Raw genomic sequence first — 23,525 nt, forward strand, 5'->3', positions numbered from 1 at the left:
TGTACTTTAATTATTTGCACATCACTACAACACTGTATATAGATATAATATGACATCTGAAATGTCTTCATTCTTTTGGAACTTTTGTGTAATGTTTACTGTTCATTTTGATTGTTTATTATCTATATTACTTGCTTTGGCAATGTTAACATATGTTTCCCATTCAAATAAAGCCCCTTGAATTGAATTGAGTAGCGTCACAGCCAGGGTCTGGATAAACTAACTGAACTGTCCATCAAATGAAAAGTTCTTTCTCCACATTCCGTTGTGCCGCGTACAGCTCAGCAGCATTCTATCTCTTTCTTTTAAATATGTGTATAGGCTTGTTATAATGAGCTCTGAGCTGGCTGTCAAAACGCAAGGAAACACAATGAAAGAAAAGATCTGGAATGTTCAGCATCAAAGTAAAAGCATTCACACCCTGTTCTTAAATGAGAATGTAGGCCAGTTCTAATTTAGAACACTCAAGTCAAGGACGCTTCTACACAGAAGCTAGTTACATTCCAGTTCTATTCTGCATTCTACACTCTACATCTGGGTTCCCCAACTGGTGGCCAGCAGGTGATTTTATTGTCCCCCAAGTTTTCTGAGCAAAGAAAATAAAAAATGATGTTACTATTTATTTTGTCCCCCCCCCAAAAATTGTTGAACATAAGACTAAAAACACCACGAAATCAGTTCCAAGTGATTTAGATTCTGGAAATCTGTTCCCAAGTATTGACAGAACTGAGTTTGGGAAGCCCTGACATAGTTACCCTGTTATGACATTGCAAGTCGCAAGCCGAGGACGGTGTGACTCTTCCAACATTATTTGGCTGACTAGTAAAGTTACTTGTATGTGGTGAAAGGCGCTTTCTGATCACATGATTTGTGCATACCATTCCAGAAATAGGAATAACAACAAGGCTGTGTTAACCGTTTCTGCTAATCAAGCTAGATAGCTATGGCCAATCGCCTAGCTAACATTATTTGGCTAATGAATAGCTACTGTAGATAGCTAACTAGATAAGTGGCAAACAAATTCAGCAGCAAAGTCAAATATATTTCCTCAGCGATTTGTGGCTCAATGTAAGCAAAGACACTAGCTATCTACCTTGCTATTTTTGCAAGCCTATACTGCCCTGGCTAGCCTTTTATCATGCTAGCTAGTTAACGTTAGCTGACCAACAATCTGTGATGAATAACGTTAGCTAGCTAGCTAATGTAATGATATAGCTTGTTAGCACACCACGCAATGATTCAGTTGATGTTATTGTGTAGCTAGCTTATCTTCGATAATGTGGATATACGTACATATTGGGGTTTCTCTTGAAGGCGTTGTTGATATCTTTTACAACTCTCTGGACCAAAACCTCCACCTCGTTCTCCGACTCTGCCATTTTTTTTGTACACTGAAGACGTCAACGGATTATTTCAATTTCATCCGGGTCATTCAAAATGAACACACTTGGCTGGCCAAAGTGCGCATGTGTAAAACAGGTTTCACCATGGTAACGTTGTAGCAACTTGCGTGACTATGCTACACTCTTACGTCGATCGAATACATTTTACTGCTATGGAATGTTACTCAAGTTCTAATCTTTGCTTTGACGGTCCCGTTCTATGACGTCACAGTAATTGGAATGGAATTTGGAAGCCTCTTAATTTTGCTAGCTGAGAATCCTGAGTGCAAAAGGCTTCATTCAGTTCAGTGGAAGTTTTATTGGTGAATAACGGTTCAGTCTTCAAATTCAGTCACCATGTCTGATACCAAGATGTATTACAGCAGACCAACTCTTATTTCCAATTGGTAAGTAGACTAGCCAACTATTCGTTCTAAAATATCTCTCAACATCACAGCTATCTGCAGATCACATGAATGATGTACATATTATTTCCATCTAGGCATAAAAACAGAGAGGCCGAACCCAAAGACTATGACTTCACTCTGTGTCCAGATGGAAAGAAGAAACTCAGCAAATCTACCTACAAACACTTTGGAACCTACATGGATGCTGTGAGCAATACCTCTTCTTTGTGAAACAATAGGAGATTATATATCAAGGCTTTTTATTTGATCTTGATTGTTCATGTATCAGTTGGCCTTTAAAATATATATATATATTTTGTTCTTGTTGCTGCTGCTGTAACATAATCTACTCCTTATCGAAGTTCCCTTTGGGGAAAAAACAATATATTCTAAGAGTTCTATTCTATGCTATTCTATTCTGTTTAACCTCCAGGATTGGAGCACAAGCACAGAAACCCAAATGTCACAGTATCTACTGAAGAGAGATTATGAGCCCAAGAAGATTCTCAAGTCTATGGTACAGGCTGACCACTTCCAGTCTGCAGACTTTGACAAACGTACAGTCAGGTAGGCTGTAACTGTAGAACTGTAGCATGGTGCCATCAGGTACAGTAGCTGGCTATAGGAGGGCTGTAGCAGGGTGCCATCAGGTACAGTAGCTGGCTATAGGAGGACTGTATCATAGTGCCATCAGGTACAGTAGCTGGCTATAGGAGGACTGTAGCATGGTGCCATCAGGTACAGTAGCTGGCTATAGGAGGACTGTAGCATAGTGCCATCAGGTACAGTAGCTGGCTATAGGAGGACTGTAGCATAGTGCCATCAGGTACAGTAGCTGGCTATAGGAGGACTGTAGCATGGTGCCATCAGGTACAGTAGCTGGCTATAGGAGGGCTGTAGCATGGTGCCATCAGGTACAGTAGCTGGCTATAGGAGGGCTGTAGCAGGGTGCCATCAGGTACAGTAGCTGGCTATAGGAGGGCTGTAGCAGGGTGCCATCAGGTACAGTAGCTGGCTATAGGAGGACTGTAGCATGGTGCCATCAGGTACAGTAGCTGGCTATAGGAGAACTGTAGCATGGTGCCATCAGGTACAGTAGCTGGCTATAGGAGCACAAAAAACACAAGCACTAAAAGCTAAATCTACTTTGTCATTCTCACTGACCATTCAGGAGCACATTCTCACTGACCATTCAGGAGCACATTCTCACTGACCATTAGGAACACATTCTCACTGACCATTCAGGAGCACATTCTCACTGACCATTCAGGAGCACAATCTCACTGACCATTAGGAGCACATTCTCACTGACCATTCAGGAGCACATTCTCACTGACCATTAGGAGCACATTCTCACTGACCATTCAGGAGCACATTCTCACTGACCATTAGGAGCACATTCTCACTCACCATTCAGGAGCACATTCTCACTGACCATTCAGGAGCACATTCTCACTGACCATTAGGAACTCATTCTCACTAACCATTAGGAGCACATTCTCACTGACCATTAGGAACTCATTCTCACTAACCATTAGGAGCACATTCTCACTGACCATTCAGGAACTCATTCTCACTGACCATTCAGGAACACATTCTCACTGACCATTAGGAGCACATTCTCACTGACCATTCAGGAGCACATTCTCACTGACCATTCAGGAGCACATTCTTCTCCTTCATGGGGAAACTCATAGCAAGGCTGTACCTTGTTTTTACGCTCACAGACTCTTTATTCATTTCAAATAAAGTTTGTTTCCTGAGAGGGAACTTCATGTGTGGTGAAGGATTGGTACGTACAAGACACATAACACTGAACACACAAACTTAATATACATGTATGCAGTTACAGGCTATACACCAGTGGAGGCTGCTAAGGGGAGGACGGCTAATAATAATGGCTGGAATGGAGCGAATGGAATGGTATTTGAAACCATTCCACCTTTTCCGCTCGAGCCATCATCACGAGCACGTCCTCCCAAATTAAGGTACCACCAGTCTCCTGTGCTAGTCACATACAGTATATTCATGATGTTGCAGTAGAATGTTGAGATGCTATGTATGCTATGTGCAGAGATTTACAAATGACATTTAGGTGGACACAATGTGTTGATCCAGTGTTGTTTTACTGCAGAGACACAGCAGGACATGTGACTGGTGTGACCCATAGCATCCTGCCACATCATCGCCCCGCGCATGACAAGATGTAAGAGGCTGTTCTCTGTTCTTCTTACTTCTACGCACACTCAGTAACCAGTTTTCTCTTGAACTAGAGGACAGTGAGAACGGTGAACTCACGCTGTGTGAACTGTTGACTCCAAATGGTGTCGCTACTGCTGTCTGCCAAAAGGGGGCGATATGACTGTTTGGTCATTGAGGCCGCATTCTCCTTGTTGAATAATCACATTATTTTACACAACAACAACAAAAATTCAAATGTTGATATTGACAAGATTAAAATGTGATAACAACTGAGAAAACAGTAAGCAAAGTTGGAGAGGTTTTGAACATCCTTTGTTGAGAGGGCCCTTTTGTTTCCAGCTTAAAGTGGTCAAATAGGCCTGTAGTTAACATTACTTCCAAACACAATTGCATAAGACATGGAGAGCGCCTGTGGAAACAGTGATGTATTCCTGATGTCGTCGTCGATCCTTGCTGTGTGGGAGGCTAAGGCTACAGCTCACAACAACATTTGTAGTGTGTCTCACACACCAGTCACTCACACACACACCACTCCCGCTTTAGAAGGCTTGGCAACACTTAACACAACATTCACTTAACAACATTTGAGTCATGCCAAGAGACCTTTCATGAACATCTGTCTGTATTTTTTGGTGTAGGCTATAAAATCTCCCATTCACACACAGTCTGGGCATAGTGGCAATTTTATTTTACCTTTATTTTATTAGGGAGTCATACTGAGACCAATGTCTCTTTTACAGATGAGCCCTGAATTGCATAAATGACAGCAAATACACACATCAATTTAAATACAAAATGCAAGCAGAAATAAAACAATAATACACTCAGAGTTTATCAAATCAAACTTGATTTAAAGTTCATTTCAAATCAGAAGATACTTTAGTAACAGGCAGGCCCTAATCACGCAGCACATGTAACAGATGTGAGCATAAACACCATGTTGACTAGAGCCTGGGAGTTTGCCTCTGGGGGTCTGCCCAAAGAGAGTTATTCAGCAGTAGATTCTTTCAGGTTCCTGTCAGGGTACACTTAGACTGGTGGAGGCTGCTGAGGGGAGGACAGCTCATAACAATGGCTGGAACGGAGCAAATGAAATGGCATCAAACCATGTGTTTGATGTATTTGATACTGTTCCACTGATCCGTTCCAGCCATGAGCCCGTCCTCCCCAATTAAGGTGCCACCAACCTCATAATATGATGTAAATCAAATCATATCAATCAAATGAAATGTTATTGGTCACATACACATGGTTAGCAGATGTTAATGCGAGTGTAGCAAAATACTTGTGCTTCTAGTTCCGACAGTGCAGTAATATCGAACAAGTGATCTAACAAATTCACAACGACTACCTTATACACACATAATGTAAGGGGATGGAATAAGAATATGTACATATAAATATATGGATGCGCGATGGCCATGCAGCATAGGCAGGATGCAATAGATGGTATAAAATATACATATGAGATGAGTAATGTAGGATATGTAAACATTATTAAAGTGGCATTATTTAAAGTGACTAATGATACCATTATTAAATCAATTTATTAAAGTTGCCAGTGATTTTAGTCTATGTTGGCAGCAGCCTCTCTATGTTAGTGATGGCTGTTTAACAGTCTGATGGCCTTGAGATAGAAGCTGTTTTTCAGTCTCTCGGTCCCAGCTTTGATGCACCTGTACTGACCTAGCCTTCTGGATGACAGCGGGGTGAACAGGTAGAGGCTCAGGCAGTGGCTCGGGCAGTGGTGCGGGTGTCCTTGATGATCTTTTTGGCCTTCCTGTGACATCGGGTGCTGTAGGTGTCCTGGAGGGCAGGTAGTTTGCCCCCAGTGATGCCTTGTGCAGACCGCACTACCCTTACGGTTGAGGGCTTTAGAAGTTTGTGAGGGTTTTAGGTGACAAGCCCAAATTTCTTCAGCCTCCTGAGGTTGAAGAGGCGCTGTTGCGCCTTCTTCACCACGCTGTCTGTGTGGGTGGACCGTTTCAGTTTGTCCGTGATGTGTACCCCGAGGAACTTAAAACGTTCCACCTTCTCCGCTACTGTCCCGTCGATGTGGATAGGGGAGTGCTCCCTCTGCTGTTTCCTGAAGTCCATGATCATCTCCTTTGTTTTGTTGACGTTGAGTGAGAGGTTATTTTCCTGTCACCACACTCTGAGGGCCCTCACCTCCTCCCTGTATGCTGTCTCGTTGTTGTTGGTAATCAAGCCTACCACTGTAGTGTTGTCTGCAAACTTGATGATTGAGTTGGAGGCGTGCATGGCCCCGAGGTCATGGGTGAACAGGAAGTACAGGAGAGGGCTGAGAACACACCCATGTGGGACCCCAGTGTTGAGGATCAGCGGGGTGGAGATGTTGTTTCCTACCTTCACCACCTGGGGGCGGCCCGTCAGAAAGTCCAGGACCCAGTTGCACAGGGCGGGGTCGAGACCCAGGGTCTCAAGCTTAATGATGAGTTTGGAGGGTAATATGGTGTTGACTGCTGAGCTGTAGTCAATGAACAGACAGCATTCTTACATACAGTTGAAGTCAGATGTTTACATACACTTAGGTTGGAGTCATTAAAACTCATTTTTCAACCACTCCACAAATTTCTTGTTAACAAACTATAGTTTTGGCAAGTCGGTTAGGGCATCTACTTTGTGCATGACACAAGACATTTTTCCAACAACTGTTTACAGACAGATTATTTCTGTTTGTACACAATTCCAGTGGGTCAGAAGTTTACATACACTAAGTTGACTGTGCCTTTAAACAGCTTGGAAAATTCCAGAAAATTATGTCATGGCTTTAGAAGCTTCTAATAGGCTAATTGACATCATTTGAGTCAATTGGAGGTGTACCTGTGGATGTATTTCAAGGCCTACCTTCAAACTCAGTGCCTCATTGCTTGACATCGTGGCAAAATCTAAAGAAATCAGCCAAGACCTCAGAAAAAAACCTCCACAAGTCTGGTTCATCCTTGGGAGCAATTTCCAAACGCCTGAAGGTACCACGTTCATCTGTACAAACAATAGTACACAAGTATAAACACCATGGGATCATGCAGTCGTCATACCGCTCAGGAAGGAGACGCGTTCTGTGTCCTAGAGATGAACGTACTTTGGTGCAAAAGTGCAAATCCATCCCAGAACAACAGCAAATGACCTTGTGAAGATGCTGGAGGAAAGTATCTATATCCACAGTAAAACAAGTCCTATATCGACATAACCTGAAAGGCCACTCAGCAAGGAAGAAGCCACTGCTCCAAAACCGCCATAAAAAAGCCAGACTATGGTTTGCAACTGCACATGGGGACAAAGATCGTACATTTTAGACAAATGTCCTCTAGTTTGATGAAACAAAAATAGAACTGTTTGGCCATAATGACCATCGTTATGTTTGGAGGAAAAAAGGGGAGGCTTGCAAGCCGAAGAACACCATCATAACCGTGAAGCGTAGGAAAGGAAGGAGGCCTACAAACCTGACTCAGTTACACCAGCTCTGTCAGGAGGAATGGGCCAAAATTCACCCAAGTTAAACAATTTAAAGGCAATGCTACCAAATACTAATTGAGTGTATGTAAACTTCTGACCCACGGGGAATGTGATGAAAAAAATTTAAGCTGAAATAAATCATTCTCTCCACTATTATTCTGACATTTAATATTCTTAAAATAAAGTGGTGACCTAAGACAGGGAATTTCTACTAGGATTAAATGTCAGGAATTGTGAAAAACTGAGTTTAAATGTATTTGGCTAAGGTGTATGTAAACTTCCGACTTCAACTGTAGGTATTCCTCTTGTCCAGATGGGATAGGGCAGTGTGCAGTGTGATGGCGATTGCATCGTCTGTGGACCTATTGGGGCGGTAAGCAAATTGGGGTGGGTATAGGGTATCAGGTAGGGTAGAGGTGATGTGATCCTTGACTAGTCTCTCAAAGCACTTCATGATGACAGAAGTGAGTGCTACGGGGCGATAGTCATTTAGTTCAGTTACCTTAGCTTTCTTGGGAACAGGAACAATGGTGGCCATCTTGAAGCATGTGGGAACAGCAGACTGGGATAGGGATTGATTGAATATGTCTGTAAACACACCAGCCAGCTGATCTGCGCATGCTCTGAGGACGCAGCTAGGGATGCCGTCTGAGCCGGCAGCCTTGCGAGGGTTAACACGTTTAAATGTTTTACTCACGTTGGCCATGGAGAAGGAGAGCCCACAGTCTTTGGTAGCGGGCCGTGTCCGTGGCACTGTATTGTCCTAAAAGCGCGCAAAGAAGTTGTTTCATTTGTCTGGGAGTGAGACGTCGATGTCCGTGACGGGTGCTGGTTTTCTTTTTGTAATCCGTGATTGTCTGTAGACCCTGTAGACTCTGCTTTGTCTCTATACAGACGCTTTGCTTGTTTGATTGCATTGCGGAGGGAATAGCTAGACTGTTTGTATTTGGTCATGTTTCCAGTTGCATTGCCATGATTAAATGCGGTGGCTTGTGCTTTCAGTTTTGCGCGAATGCTGCCATCAATCCACAGTTTCTGGTTAGGGAAGGTTTTAATAGTTACAGTAGGTACAACATCTCCAATGCACTTCCTAGTAAACTTACTCACTGAGTCAGCGTATACATCGATGCTATTGTCTGAGGCTACCCGGAACATATCCCAGTCCACGTGATCGAAGCAATCTTGAAGCGTGGAATCTGATTGGTCAGACCAGCGTTGGATAGACCTAAGCACGGGCGCGACCTGTTTTAGTTTCTGCCTATAGGATGGGAGCAACAAGATGGAGTCATGGTCAGATTTGCCAAAGGGAGGGCAGGGGAGGGCCTTGTATGCATTGCGGAAGTTATAGTAGCAGTGGTCCAATGTTTTGCCCGAGTGGGTACAACAAGCAATGTGCTGGTAGAATTTAGGTAACCTTGTTCTCAAATTAGCTTTGTTAAAATCCCCAGCTACAATAAATGCAGCCTCAGGATATGTGGTTTTCAGTTTACATAGAGTCTAATGAAGTTCTTTCAGGGCCGTCGAGGTGTCTGCTTGGGGGGGATATACACGGCTGTGACTATAATCGAAGAGAATTCTCTTGGAAGATAATTTCTTACATTTGTTTGTAAGAAATTCTAGGTCAGGTGAACAAAAGGACTTGAGTTCCTGTATGTTATTGTGATTACACCATGAGTCGTTAATCATGAGGCATACACCTCCACCCTCCTTCTTACCAGAGAGATGTTTGTTTCTGTCGGCGCGATGCATGAAGAAACCCGGTGGCTGTACCAACTCTGACAACATATCTTGAGTGAGCCATGTTTCCGTGAAACAGAGAATGTTACAATCTCTGATGTCTCTCTGGAAGGCAACTCGTGCCCTAATTTCATCCACCTTGTTGTATAGAGACTGGACATTGCCGAGTAATATGCTCAGAAGCGGTGGATGGTGTGCTCGTACTGTATGATGCAATGAGTCCTTTCACTCTGCACTGTCAAACCTGTTTTAAAGTGTCTGTCTCCAATTCCAGGAAGTTGGACTCCACATATGCAGTGGATTACCTGCCCCCATGGGACTCCAGCAAAGAGGCGGTGAGTTTGAGTGTCAAACATAATCAGTGGACACCCCATTCAAACCTCAAAACACCTTTTCAAACGGATATCACCATTTCATAGTTTTCTGCTTTATTATTCAATTACTATTCCTTGCTTCTTCTCCTCCTATACATACTGTTTCCTCTCATCTGACACACATCAACCATGTGATGAAATATACATTTCCATGTACCGTCATGTATAGAATTTTATTAGCCATAACATTAGTGCTTACATTTTAGTGTTTCTGCTATGTCATGTGTCATCATTTGGCCGTTCCAGAAGCACTTGTGATAGGCTGCTCTCTCAGCAGTGGCAGGTTTCTAGTGTTATGTATTTAATGTGTGGTTTTATTTTTTCCTCTGTTTAACTGTTCCCAGATGTGTAATATAGTGTCTAATGCTCTACAGGAGGACTAGTCTCTAGGATTCTGAGCTCCGGCCTTACCCTGCAGGGAGCTGCATACGTTTCCTATTAAACTTTTCATTCCATCATTTTTTTTTTACTTCTCATTTTTAACAGGAAATAAAACAAAGTATGGATTATAGTGCAATAGGTTCCCCATGTGGAGAGATTGTTGTGTGGATTTCTGATTCCCTTATTATGTAAACTTTTGTGAACTTTTTTTTTTAGATGAATACATTTGAGGACATGTGTGTGCTGATTTCGGTGATCAAAGTCCACCTGTTGCTGAGGTTGGCTACCTGTTCTTAGAAGACTATACTGCTGTTCCAGAATCTTGGCAATACTTTGAAATGGGACCAAATCTGAAACTTTTTCAAAGTAGATGTTTTAAGCTTCGATAAATGTCACTCCATAGAACCATGTTGAGGCCCACATTATTAAGCTAGTTTGCGATCAAAGTACAACATTTCCACAACTCTTTGTCTTGAGCAAAGAACTAGTGATAGACTCAAACCTTGTCACATTTACACCCCAGGATTTTACACCGGTGCCTGGCCTAACCCCAGGGTTTTACACCGGTGCCTGGCCTAACCCCAGGGTTTTACACTGGTGCCTGGCCTAACCCCAGGGTTTTACACTGGTGCCTGGCCTAACCCCAGGGTTTTACACTGGTGCCTGGCCTAACCCCAGGGTTTTACACTGGTGCCTGGCCTAACCCCAGGGTTTTACACTGGTGCCTGGCCTAACCCCAGGGTAATACACTGGTGCCTGGCCTAACCCCAGGGTAATACACTGGTGCCTGGCCTAACCCCAGGGTAATACACTGGTGCCTGGCCTAACCCCAGGGTTTTACACCGGTGCCTGGCCTAACCCCAGGGTAATACACTGGTGCCTGGCCTAACCCCAGGGTAATACACTGGTGCCTGGCCTAACCCCAGGGTTTTACACTGGTGCCTGGCCTAACCCCAGGGTTTTACACTGGTGCCTGGCCTAACCCCAGGGTTTTACACTGGTGCCTGGCCTAACCCCAGGGTAATACACTGGTGCCTGGCCTAACCCCAGGGTAATACACTGGTGCCTGGCCTAACCCCAGGGTAATACACTGGTGCCTGGCCTAACCCCAGGGTTTTACACCGGTGCCTGGCCTAACCCCAGGGTAATACACTGGTGCCTGGCCTAACCCCAGGGTAATACACTGGTGCCTGGCCTAACCCCAGGGTAATACACTGGTGCCTGGCCTAACCCCAGGGTTTTACACCGGTGCCTGGCCTAACCCCAGGGTAATACACTGGTGCCTGGCTTAAAGCCTCGATCCTGTGAAAAAGCAGCATCTACATCCACACATTGTGTCTCCCCCTCCAGAGGACCATGAAGGGCCTACCAGCAGACAGCATTCCTGACTACAGGAAACCCCAGTCCCAGTTCACAGACACCGCCGACTACCGTCGCGGGGGCAGGAACACCTGGCAGGATGAGAGCGGTGTCTATGGTACCCTGGGGGCCACATCCAGGGCCCAGGCTCAGCCATCCAACCCCATCTGCCCCTAGAACCCTCACCCTCCCTGGGGAACCACCACAGCATGGCCTCCTTAACCTGGTTCTCACTGACCAAGACTATTTTTCTCACTACAGACTTTACTGTAGCAACTTTTTACCTCAGTATTTGTCTTTCTTTCACCTCGAGCTATTGCTGTTTTGTCATTTTAACATGAATAAAGCAAGTATGGGGAAAACGCCCAACGTTTATGTTTTCCTACAACAGTGTTTCATTCGAGTGGTGTCAGTGGAAATGGATACACCGCTGTGCTCAATATTGGTGTTGCATCCCTCAGTGTTCAGTTGAGTCTTTTAGCATCTGGTGTCTCTCTGTGAGGTTTATAAAATGTATCTCCTGGTGTTTTCCCCACCCATCTCCCAGGGCTAGGGTTTTCCAGTCATTTATAATGTGTATCTCTCAGGGCTAGGGTTGTCCAGTCATTTATAATGTGTATCTCCCAGGGCTAGGGTTGTCCAGTCATTTATAATGTGTATCTCCCAGGGCTAGGGTTGTCCAGTCATTTATAATGTGTATCTCCCAGGGCTAGGGTTGTCCAGTCATTTATAATGTGTATCTCTCAGGGCTAGGGTTGTCCAGTCATTTATAATGTGTATCTCCCAGGGCTAGGGTTGTCCAGTCATTTATAATGTGTATCTCCCAGGGCTAGGGTTGTCCAGTCATTTATAATGTGTATCTCCCAGGGCTAGGGTTGTCCAGTCATTTATAATGTGTATCTCCCAGGGCTAGGGTTGTCCAGTCATTTATAATGTGTATCTCCCAGGGCTAGGGTTGTCCAGTCATTTATAATGTGTATCTCCCAGGGCTAGGGTTGTCCAGTCATTTATAATGTGTATCTCCCAGGGCTAGGGTTGTCCAGTCATTTATAATGTGTATCTCCAAGGGCTAGGGTTGTCCAGTCATTTATAATGTGTATCTCCCAGGGCTAGGGTTGTCCAGTCATTTATAATGTGTATCTCCCAGGGCTAGGGTTGTCCAGTCATTTATAATGTGTATCTCCCAGGGCTAGGGTTGTCCAGTCATTTATAATGTGTATCTCCCAGGGCTAGGGTTGTCCAGTCATTTAAAATGTGTATCTCCCAGGGCTAGGGTTGTCCAGTCATTTATAATGTGTATCTCCCAGGGCTAGGGTTGTCCAGTCATTTATAATGTGTATCTCCCAGGGCTAGGGTTGTCCAGTCATTTATAATGTGTATCTCCCAGGGCTAGGGTTGTCCAGTCATTTATAATGTGTATCTCCCAGGGCTAGGGTTGTCCAGTCATTTATAATGTGTATCTCCCAGGGCTAGGGTTGTCCAGTCATTTATAATGTGTATCTCCCAGGGCTAGGGTTGTCCAGTCATTTCTTTCTATTGTTATTTCTAAATCCCATCCTATTACCTAATTGTTCTAAGTTCCTCCAACAAAAGCGTCCGTGTTCGTTTTCTCTCAGCAGAGGCAGAAAAGAACAAACCAATAATTCAACAATAACAGTCCAAGCGAACTACCTCCCTCCTGGGGTTTGACCTGTACGTGACCTGGAAACAAACCCTTCTGTTGATCCTTAAAGCATGTGTGTGTGTGTGTTTGCGTGCATGCATGCATAGAGTGTGTGGGAGCCTGTTAACACATCCCTATACACCATGGACATGGCGGTGCTTTGTGCAAATTTTATTTACATGAAATTGTGAACTTCCTGGTGAATTCCCTGGCCCCTCCCCATGGGATCTGAACCATTTCCGTTGGCCTTTAAAGCACATGTGTGTGTGGGTGTCTGCTTACTGTGACCCTACCTAGCCTACACCTTGGACATGAGATAGACTGAGAGAAAACCCAATACATCCTGCCGTGTCTTCCTTTTGTCTTCTTCCAGTGTGCAGTCAGTGGAATTGTGCTCATTATACTGTCTCTGTATAATGTCTATACTGTATATCTCTGCTGCTGGGTGAAAAACCATAGTTGGAATTGTTCACGTTAAAATAAAAAGTCTTGAGGGCACAAATCGGTGTGTGGGTCTCCTTTATGCATTTAGAAAAGCAGTGGATGAGTGATAGTGTAACTAGAGAGAGAGAGAGAGAGACTGCATGCAGAATTCTGCAAAAATATCCTCCGTGTACAACATAAAACACCAAATAATGCATGCAGAGCAGAATTAGGCCGATACCCTCTAATTAATTATCAAAATCCAGAAAAGAGACGTTAAATTCTACAACCACCTAAAAGGAAGCGATTCCCAAACCTTCACTAACAAAGCCATCACCTACAGAAATAATAACCTGGAGAAGAGTCCCTTAAGCAAGCTGGTCCACAATTAGACCCAACCAAATCATGAGAAAACAAAAAGATAATTACTTGACACATTAGAAAGAATTAACAAAAAAACAGAGCAAACTAGCATGCTATTTGGCCCTAAACAGAGAGTACACAGTGGCAGAATACCTGACCACTGTGACAGACCCAAAATGAAGGAAAGCTTTGACTACATACAGACTCAGTGAGCATAGCCTTGCTATTGAGAAAGGGCGCCGTAGGCAGATCTAGCTCTCAGGAGAAGACAGGCTATGTGCACACTGCCCACAAAATGAGGTGGAAACTGAGCTGCACTTCCTAACCTGCCAAATGTATGACCAAATTAGAGACACATATTTCCCTCAGATTACACAGATCCACAAATAATTTGAAAACAAATCCAATTTTGATAAACTCCCATATCTACTGGGTGAAATACCACAGTGTGCAATCACAGCAGAAAGATTTGTGACCTGTTGCCACAAGAAAAAGGCAAGCAGTGAAGAACAAACACCATTGTTATCAGGTTTCAGGTAAGACCCAGATGCAGAGTATCGAAGAAACAACAGTTTATTTCTAGTACAGGGGCAGTCAGTCTCAGGGTCAGGGCAGGCAGAACGGTCAAAACCGGGAAGGACTAGAAAACAGGCGCAAGAACAGACAGGCGCAGGGGCACTAACGCTGGTAGGTTTCACGAAACAAAATGAACTGGCAACAGACAAACAGAGAACACAGGTACAAATACACTGGGGATAATGGGGAAGATGGGCAACACCTGCAGGGGGGTGGAGACAAGCACAAAGACATGTGAATCAGATCAGCGTGTGACAATTGTAAATACAACCCATATTTATTTTACCTTTTGTACTTTAACTATTTGCACATCGTTACAATACTAGACATAATATGACATTCGAAATGTCTTTATTCTTTTGGAAATTTGTGAGTGTAATGTTTCCTGTACATTTTTTTCTTGTTTATTTCACTTTTGTTTATTATTTATTTCACTTGCTTTGGCAATGTTAACATATGTTTCCCATGCCACAGCCCCTTAAATTCAAATGAAATTGAAATGATAGAGAGGGACAGGCAGACAGGCAGGCATATCTACAGTATATTGATCTGATAAACATGTTTTCCATGTTCTCTACCAACGCAAGGTTGTGTTTAACTCCTGGGGTGAGTGACATCATGTCCCCATGGTAACTCTTTTTCAATGTGAAATAACAGGGCTGTGAATGTGATATAATTGTGGAGAGGGACATTCACAGAACACAAACCTGAACTTATATCACTACACTAGAGCTGTGATAACAGAGTATTTTGAGGGTTGTGTCTGTTAAACACATCATGAAAAACATAACGATCAGTTTGGTTGACAGAAATATTCTGTGCTGGATGTGTAATACGTTTGTCTTTACGAGTTACTATGAGAAACTGTTCAGTTTGAAGCTGAAGCACTCGGTTGAAAGCTTACCGAGTGCTTCACTATGTATGCAGTAATTGAATACATACTGTATTGAACTTCCAGAGAGGTTAAATGTCTGGAGGCCATGGGTATGGGGAGAGAATGTCTGACATACAAGAAATGACAATAGGATCATCCAGCATTCCTCTGTGGTAAACAGAGAGCTATGTAGTCAGTAATAAAGAAACCGTTTATATTGAACTTCCAGAGTGGTTAAATGTCTGGAGGCCATGGATATGGAGAGAGAATGTCTGACATACAAGAAATGACAATAGGATCATCCAGCATTCCTCTGTGGTAAACAGAGAGCTATTATCAGAGCTATTACTATATGTGAGGACTCTGGTTTACTATAGAGTCAGAAAAACACATGCATAGAAATGTCACTGTAGCAGTTGACCTATAGTGATTGTGAAATTGGTTTTTCTGTGCAATCTTTCGAATTATTAAATCAAAATCAAATCAAATGTATTTATATAGCCCTTCTTACATCAGCTGATATACCAAAGTGCTGTACAGAAAAGAGAGACATTAAGACATGCAAACAGCTTAATCAGCGTTCCAGCAGTGTATTTGATCTGCTCATGAATGGTGGACATGCAAACAGCTTAATCAGCGTTCCAGCAGTGTATTTGATCTGCTCATGAATGGTGGACATGCAAACAGCTTAATCAGCGTTCCAGCAGTGTATTTGATCTGCTCATGAATGGATGTGGGAAGTAGAGGTGCTGGGGGTGCTGCAGCGCACCCTAAAAAATAAATATTTAATAATAATAATAATAATAACAATACTTTTTTTAATCACAAAAATAGTGCACTGGGCCTTTAATAGTCCTGCATTCGGGGACCGATATAGTCGTCTTCAACGCCAGCGACAATAGTACTGTTTGTCCATTTTGAGACGCGGTAGCCAGTATACACTTCCTCAAAACAGTCCAAATTAATTCATTAATTTAGACGTTTTTTTGCCGAGATCTTAGTCGCGCAATTTTACATCGACTTCGGGTATCGACTTACTTCTAAAACATTTTTTTTTGTGCCTGAAGAACCGAAGTCCAAAACTAACAAAATGTCATCATAATATATGCAATGAACTCTTCCGAACTGTTTCGGCTGGGAAGCATGTGAACGTCTTCATGCGGGAGTGAGAGTTTCTAACAACTGAGACATTATGACTGATGACAGGACGACATAAACTGTACCTGGGAAACTCTACACCCTCTAGTTATCAGAGTCACATGGAATTCTTAAGCAATTTAAATGTTTGATATTGAGATTGTTTGTTAGGAGATTAAATGTAATTTTAGCTTCCAAATGAGAGAATTGGGTTTTCATAAGGAAAGTGCCCTGCTTAATCAGTGGCCCGCCCCTGTGAAGAGATAGGGGTTATAAACGATGAAACACACCCTTCTCCCCTCGCCACTATATAAGACAATGACACAATGTAACCCGTGAGTTCCACTATGTGAGGTCTGCAGCCTCTGCGTTAAAAGGACACACATGTCAAGTACAGAACTAAGCCAACCTCGGCGTGAGCTTTGATTGTGAATGGTATGAACTTTGAACTTATTCACTACAGAAGTGATACTTCCTAGCCGTTGAGTTAGCAGCGGCCGCTGTAGACGTGGGCTAGGAAAGGACGGACGACGGATCCAGTCTAACACACGATGAAGATACCACAACGTATCCAATTTACCAAAATAGACATTCTTCCGAGGACAGGAAGATCCCTGTTGGCCAACCCGGCCAGCATCTACGACCAACCTACCGAAGCGCAGCTCAGAGTAAATATTTATTGCATTTTCCTTTTCCAAATGGGCGGTAATTTAGAATGCATAAGATACTGTATTTACGATAGCATAGCTGCTGTTTCTGTGTTCCTCAGTCTTCCCGCTCTTTCATTCAAGCCCAACCCCCTTTCTTTGTGTAACAAGCCGCCATGTCGGCTCCGTCCACCAGGGGCGTTTTCTGTATGACATAATTTGTATTCTGTGTATATGTAATTCTGTGTGATTAGTTAGGTATTTAGTGTCGTGTCTTTGGCTATGCCGGATTAAGTGATATGACATGCTAACCTATAAAATTCTTTCTCTGTAATTAATATTACCTGATTAAGCTAATCATGTAAATGTAATTAACTAGAAAGTCGGGGCACCACGGAAGAACGTTTATAGAGCCGTTATCTTCCGAATAAACTCTTAAAATACTTAGTAATATTTTACATCGATAGCAGTCAATATTAACCCTTATCTTATTTTCAGTCTCATAATGAAAGTTGTAAATTCTTGGTTATCTTCACGAACCCTGGCTAACAAGTTGAATCAGCAATACGAAATTGGGTTTAATTATTTATTTACTAAATACCTAAACTAATCACACAGAATTACAAATAAACAGAATACAATGATGTCATACAGAATTCACCCCTGGTGAACAGAACCTGTATGAAAGCTGGTTACACAAAGGAAAGGGGGTTGGGCTTGAATGAAAGAGCGGGAAGATTTAGGAACAAAGAAACAGCAGCTATGCTATTGTAAATACATTATCTTATGCATTCTAAATTACCGCCCATTTGGTAAAGGAAAATGCAATAAATATTTACTCTGAGCTGCACTTCGGTAGATTGGTCGTAGATGCTGGCCGGGTTGGCCAACAGATCTTCCTGTACTCGGAAAGAATGTCTCTGGTGGTAAATTGGATACGTGGTGGTATCTTCGTCCGTCTGTTAGACTGGATCCGTCGTCCGTCCTTTCCTAGCCCACGTCTACAGTGGCCGCTGCTAACTCAACGGCTAGGAAGTATCACTTCTGTAGTGAATAAGCTCAAAGTTCATACCAGTTCATACCATAGCTCACGCCGAGGTTGGCTTAGTTGACATGTGTGTCCTTCTAACATAGAGGCTGCAGACCTCACGTACTGGAACAACCTGGTTATCTTTTCGTCAAAGGCTTATATAGTGGAGAGGGGGGAAGGATGTGTTTCATCGTTTATAACCCCTCCTCTTCACAGGGGTGGGCCACTGATCAAGCAGGGCACTTTCCTTATGAAAACCCAAATCTCTCATTTGGAAGCTAAAATTACATTTAATCTCCTAACAAACAATTTCAATATCAAACATTTCAATTGCATAACAATTCCATGTTACTCTGATAACTAGAGGGTGTATACTTTCTCAGGTACAGTTTATGTCGTCCTGTCATCAGTCATAATGTCTCAGATAACATCTAACTGACATCCATACTCATTACGTTCCAAAGCATATTTCCAACTGGTTTTATTACCAAAATATGGTTCCTTTCCCCATTTGTTTGATGTTCCCAGACTCTCTATATTTAACACAGGCTATTCAAGTCCTTCAGTAGGGTCAGAGAGGGGAAGGGAGAAAGGTATTTATGGGGGGGGTCAAAAACCTTACCCACAGGCCAACGTCATGACATTAGTAAATAAATAATTAAACCCAATTTTGTATTGCTGATTCAACTTGTTAGCCAGGGTTCGTGAAGATAATCAAGAATTTACAACTTTCATTATGAGACTGAAAATAAGGTGACAATTAATATTGACTGCTATCGATGTGAAATAATACTACGTTTTTAAGAGTTTATTCGGAAGATAACAGCTCTATAAACACTCTTCCGTGGTGTCCCGACTTTCTAGTTAATTACATTTACATGATTAGCTAATCAGGTGATATTAATTACAGAGAAAGGATTTTATAGGATAGCATGTCATATCACTTAATCCGGCATAGCCGAAGACACGACAGTGGTGTCAGGAAAATAACCTCGCACTCAATGTCAACAAAACAAAAGAGATGATCGTGGACTTCAGGAAACAGCAGAGGGAGCACCCCCCTATCCACATCGACGAGACAGCAGTGGAGAAGGTGGAAAGTTTTAAGTTCCTCGGCATACACATCACGGACAAACTGAAATGGTCCACCCACACAGACAGTGTGGTGAAGAAGGCGCAACAGCGCCTCTTCAACCTCAGGAGGCTGAAGAAATTTGGCTTGTCACCAAAAACACTCACAAACTTTTACAGATGCACAATCGAGAGCATCCTGTCGGGCTGTATCACCGCCTGGTACGGCAGCTGCTCCGCCCATAACCGGAAGGCTCTCCAGAGGGTAGTGAGGTCTGCACAACGCATCACCGGGTGCAAACTACCTGCCCTCCAGGACACCTACACCACCCGATGTCACAGGAAGGCCAAAAATATCATCAAGGACATCAACCACCTGAGCCACTGCCTGTTCACCCCGCTAACATCCAGAAGGCAAGGTCAGTACAGGTGCATCAAAGCTGGAACCGAGAGACTGAAAAACAGCTTCTATCTCAAGGCCATCGGACTGTTTAAACAGCCATCACTAACATTGAGTGGCTGCTTCCAACATACTGACTCAACTCAAGCCACTTTAATAATGGGAAAATTGATGTAATCAATTTATCACTTGCCACTTTATATTATTTATATTAGATAATGTTTACATAACCTACATTATTCATCTCATATGTATATACTGTACTCTATACCATCTACTGCATCTTGCCATCTTGATGTAATTAGATGTATCACTAGCCACTTTAAACAATGCCACTTTATATCATGTTTTCATAACCTACATTACTCATCTCATATGTATATACTGTACTCTATACCATCTACTGCATCTTGCCATCTTGATGTAATGTATCACTAGCCACCTTAAACAATGCCACTTTATATAATGTTTACATACCCTACATTACTCATCTCATATGTATATACTGTACTCTATACCATCTATTACATCTTGCCTATGCCGTTCGGCCATCACTCATTTATATATTTTTATGTACATATTCGTATTCATTCCTTTACACTTGTGTGTATAAGGTAGTTGTTGTGGAATTGGTAGATTACTTGTTAGATATTACTGCATGGTCGTAACTAGAAGCACAAGCATTTTGCTACACTTGACAGTCAGCATCTAAATAATATGTGTGAAATGATTGATAGTCTATGTGATGTAAACAGACCTATCTCGGGGACCGTCCACTCAAGAGGAAGCTTCTCGCTGTAACCAGTGCCTGTAATCTGGTTCAGGTCATCCACATGTATCGATCACATTTTTACTAATACTGTAGAACTCTGTTCTAAAGCTGTATCCGTACCCATTGGATGCAGTGATCACAATATAGTGACTATATTCAGGAAAGCCAAAGTTCCAACAGCTGGGCTTAAAATAGTGTATAAGAGATCATACAAAAGATTTTCCTGTGACTCTTATGTGGATGATGTTAAAAATATGTGTTGGTCTGATGTGATTAATAAGGAGCATCCAGACGCTGCGCTTGATTAGTTTATGAAAATGCTTCTTCCAATTATTGATAAACATGCACCTGCTAAGAAACTGACTGTTAGAACTGTTAAGGCTCAATGGATTGATGAGGAATTGAAAAACTGTATGGATGAAAGAGATGGGGCAAAAGGAGTGGCTAATAAGTCTGGCTGCACATCTGACTGGCTGACTTACTGCAAATTGAGAAATTATGTGGCCAAACTCAACAAAAAGAAGAAGAAATTATATTATGAAGCCAAGATCAATGATATAAAGAAGTATGGACAAAAACTTCAGAGTACTTTAAATGAAATTATGGGCAGAAAGACAAATATAACTTTTATTGAATCAGATGCCTTATTCATCACACAACCATTTGATATTGGCAATTATTTTAATGATTTCTTCATTGGCAAAGTGGGCAAACTTAGGCAGGAAAACAACGAACAGTGAGCCATCGTACTCACGCATAAAAAAAACAATAATGAAAGAAAAGCATTGCAAGTTTGAATTTTGTAAAGTTAGTGTGGGAGAGGTGGAACAATTATTGTTATTGATCAATAATGACAAACCTCCTGGCATTGACAACTTAGATGGAAAGCTACTGAGGATGGTAGTTGACTCTATAGCGACTCCTATCTGTCATATAAACTCAGCAAATAAAGAAACGTCCTTTATTTTAAGCAAACTTAACATGTGTAAATATTTGTATGAACATAAGATTCAACAACTGAGACATGAACTGAACAAGTTCCACAGACATGTGACTAACAGAAATGGAATAATGTGTCCCTGAACAAAGGGTGAGTCAAAATCAAAAGTAACAGTCAGTATCTGGTGTGGCCACCAGCTGCATTAAGTACTGCAGTGCATCTCCTTCTCATGGACTGCACCAGATTTGGCAGTTCTTGCTGTGAGATGTTACCCCACTGTTCCACCAAGGCACCTGCAAGTTCCCGGATATTTCTGGGTGGGGAACGGCCCTAGCCCTCACCCTCCGATCCAACAGGTCCCAGACTTGCTCAATGGGATTGAGATCCAGGCTCTTCGCTGGCCATGGCAGAACACTGACATTCCTGTCTTGCAGGAAATCACGCACAGAACGAGCAGTATGGCTGGAGGGTCATGTCAGGATGAGCCTGCAGGAAGGGTACTACATGAGGGAGGAGGATGTCTTCCCTGTAACGCACAGCGTTGAGATTTCCTGCAATGACAGCAAGCTCAGCCTGATGATGCTGTGACACACCGCCCCAGACCATGACGGACCCTCCACCTCCAAATCGATCCTGCTCCAGAGTACAGGTCTCGGTGTAACACTCATTCCTTCGACGATAAATGCGAATCCGACCATCACCGCTGGTGAGACTAAACCGTGACTCGTCAGTGAATAGCACTTTTTGCCAGTCCTGTCTGGTCCAGCGATGGTGGGTTTGTGTCCATAGGCGATGCTGATGCCGGTGATGTCTGGTGAGGACCTACCTTACAACAGGCCTACAAGCCCTCAGGCCAGCCTCTCTCAGCCTATTGCGGACAGTCTGAGCACTGATGGAGGGATTGTGCGTTCCTGGTGTAACTCGGGCAGTTGTTGTTGCCGTCCTGTACCTGTCCCGCAGGTGTGATGTTCAGATGTACCGATCCTGTACAGGTGTTGTTACACGTGGTCTGCCACTGCGAGGACGATCAGCCGTCCGTCCTTTCTCCCTGTAGCGCTGTCTTAGGCGTCTCACAGTACGGACATTGCAATTTATTTCCCTGGCCACATCTGCAGTCCTCATGCCTCCTTGCAGCATGCCTAAGGCACATTCACACAGATGAGCAGGGACCCTGGGAATCGTTGTTTGGAGTTTTTCAGAATCAGTAGAAAGGTCTCTTTAGTGTCCTAAGTTTTCATAACTGTGACCTTAATTGCCTACCGTCTGTAAGCTGTTAGTGTCTTAACGACCGTTTGTACTAAATACAATAAACGTGGGTGCATGTTCATTAATTGTTTATGGTTCATTGAACAAGCATGAGAAACAGTGTTTAAACCCTTTACAATGAAGATCTGTGAAGTTAGTTGGATTGTTTACAAATTGTCTTTGAAAGACAGGGTCCTGAAAAAAGGACGTTTCTTTTTTTGCTGAGTTTATTTAATCTGAGCCTAGAGGAATGTCTTTGTCCTCAGGCCTGGAAGGAAGCCAAAGTAATTTATGTTTTGACCAAATACAACTCAACTTCTCTGTAAACAAATTAACAACAGACTCTCAGCGTGCTTATAGAGAAAGGCACTCAACATGTGACACAAATGACTGATGATTGGTTGAAAGAAAGGCACTCAACATGTGACACAAATGACTGATGATTGGTTGAAAGAAATTAATAATAAATAGATTGTGGGAGCACTTCCTAAGTTAGATTTCCATGCAGCCTTTCAGATTATTGACCATAACCTGTTGTTAAGAAAGTCTATGTTTTATGGCTTTTCAACCTCTGCCATATCGTGGATTTAGAGCTACCTATCTAAAAAAACTCGGAGGGTTTTCTTTAATGGAAGCTTCTCTAAATGTCAAACATGTGAAGGGCAAATCTCTCTAGGCCCTCTACTCTTTTCTATGTTTACCAATGACCTGCCACTGTCATTAAACAAAGCATGTGTGTCCATGTATGTAGGCATCGACAACAACAGCTAATGAAGTCACTGAAACCCTTAACAAAGAGTTGCAGTATGTTTTGGAATGGGTGGCCATTAATAAACTGGTCCTGAACATCTCTAAAACTAAGAGCATTGTATTTGGTACAAATCATTCCCTAAGTTCTAGACCTCAGCTGAATCTGGTAATGAATGGTGTGGCTGTTGAACAAGTTGAGGAGACTAAATTACTTGGTGTTACCTTAGATTGTAAACTGCCATGGTCAAAACACCTGTCTATATAAGGTCCCACAGTTGACAGTGCATGTCAGAACAAAAACCAAGCCATAAGGTT

The 23,525-nt window shown here is 42.7% G+C and overlaps 2 protein-coding genes across 4 annotated transcripts in view; one reads left to right on the forward strand and one right to left on the reverse strand.

Moving 5' to 3' along the window:
* LOC115200543 (protein prenyltransferase alpha subunit repeat-containing protein 1) overlaps positions 1–1,408 on the reverse strand; it is a 28,188-nt gene extending 26,780 nt beyond the window's left edge. Inside the window, exon 1 of the mRNA XM_029763680.1 lies at positions 1,294–1,408. Coding sequence (XP_029619540.1) covers positions 1,294–1,379 — 86 coding nt within the window. The 5' untranslated portion in view covers positions 1,380–1,408. The remainder of the gene's footprint in view (positions 1–1,293) is intronic.
* Positions 1,409–1,504: 96 nt separating this feature from the next.
* Positions 1,505–13,484, forward strand: LOC115200544 (protein C9orf135). Of its 3 annotated transcripts, none has more exons than XM_029763681.1 (6): positions 1,505–1,789; positions 1,885–1,996; positions 2,223–2,356; positions 3,924–3,995; positions 9,480–9,540; positions 11,311–13,484. In XM_029763681.1, the coding sequence occupies exons 1-6, from the start codon at positions 1,740–1,742 to the stop codon at positions 11,494–11,496; spliced, it is 615 nt and encodes a 204-aa protein (XP_029619541.1). In that variant the 5' UTR covers positions 1,505–1,739; the 3' UTR covers positions 11,497–13,484. The 3 variants fall into 3 exon arrangements, with proteins under 3 accessions (XP_029619541.1, XP_029619543.1, XP_029619542.1); XM_029763683.1 differs by lacking the exon at positions 11,311–13,484 and adding an exon at positions 10,177–10,299; XM_029763682.1 differs by lacking the exon at positions 3,924–3,995.
* The last annotated feature ends 10,041 nt before the right edge of the window (positions 13,485–23,525 follow it).

This window comes from Salmo trutta, chromosome 9, assembly GCF_901001165.1.
Source record: "Salmo trutta chromosome 9, fSalTru1.1, whole genome shotgun sequence".
NCBI lineage: Eukaryota > Metazoa > Chordata > Actinopteri > Salmoniformes > Salmonidae > Salmo > Salmo trutta.

Coding starts and splice junctions, on each gene's coding strand:
- LOC115200544 (XM_029763681.1), top strand. CDS start 1,740: ATGTCTGATACCAAGATGTATTACAGCAGACCAACTCTTATTTCCAAT. Junction 1,790..1,884: donor CCAACTCTTATTTCCAATTG/GTAAGTAGACTA, acceptor ATTTCCATCTAG/GCATAAAAACAGAGAGGCCG. Junction 2,357..3,923: donor TTTGACAAACGTACAGTCAG/GTAGGCTGTAAC, acceptor GTTTTACTGCAG/AGACACAGCAGGACATGTGA.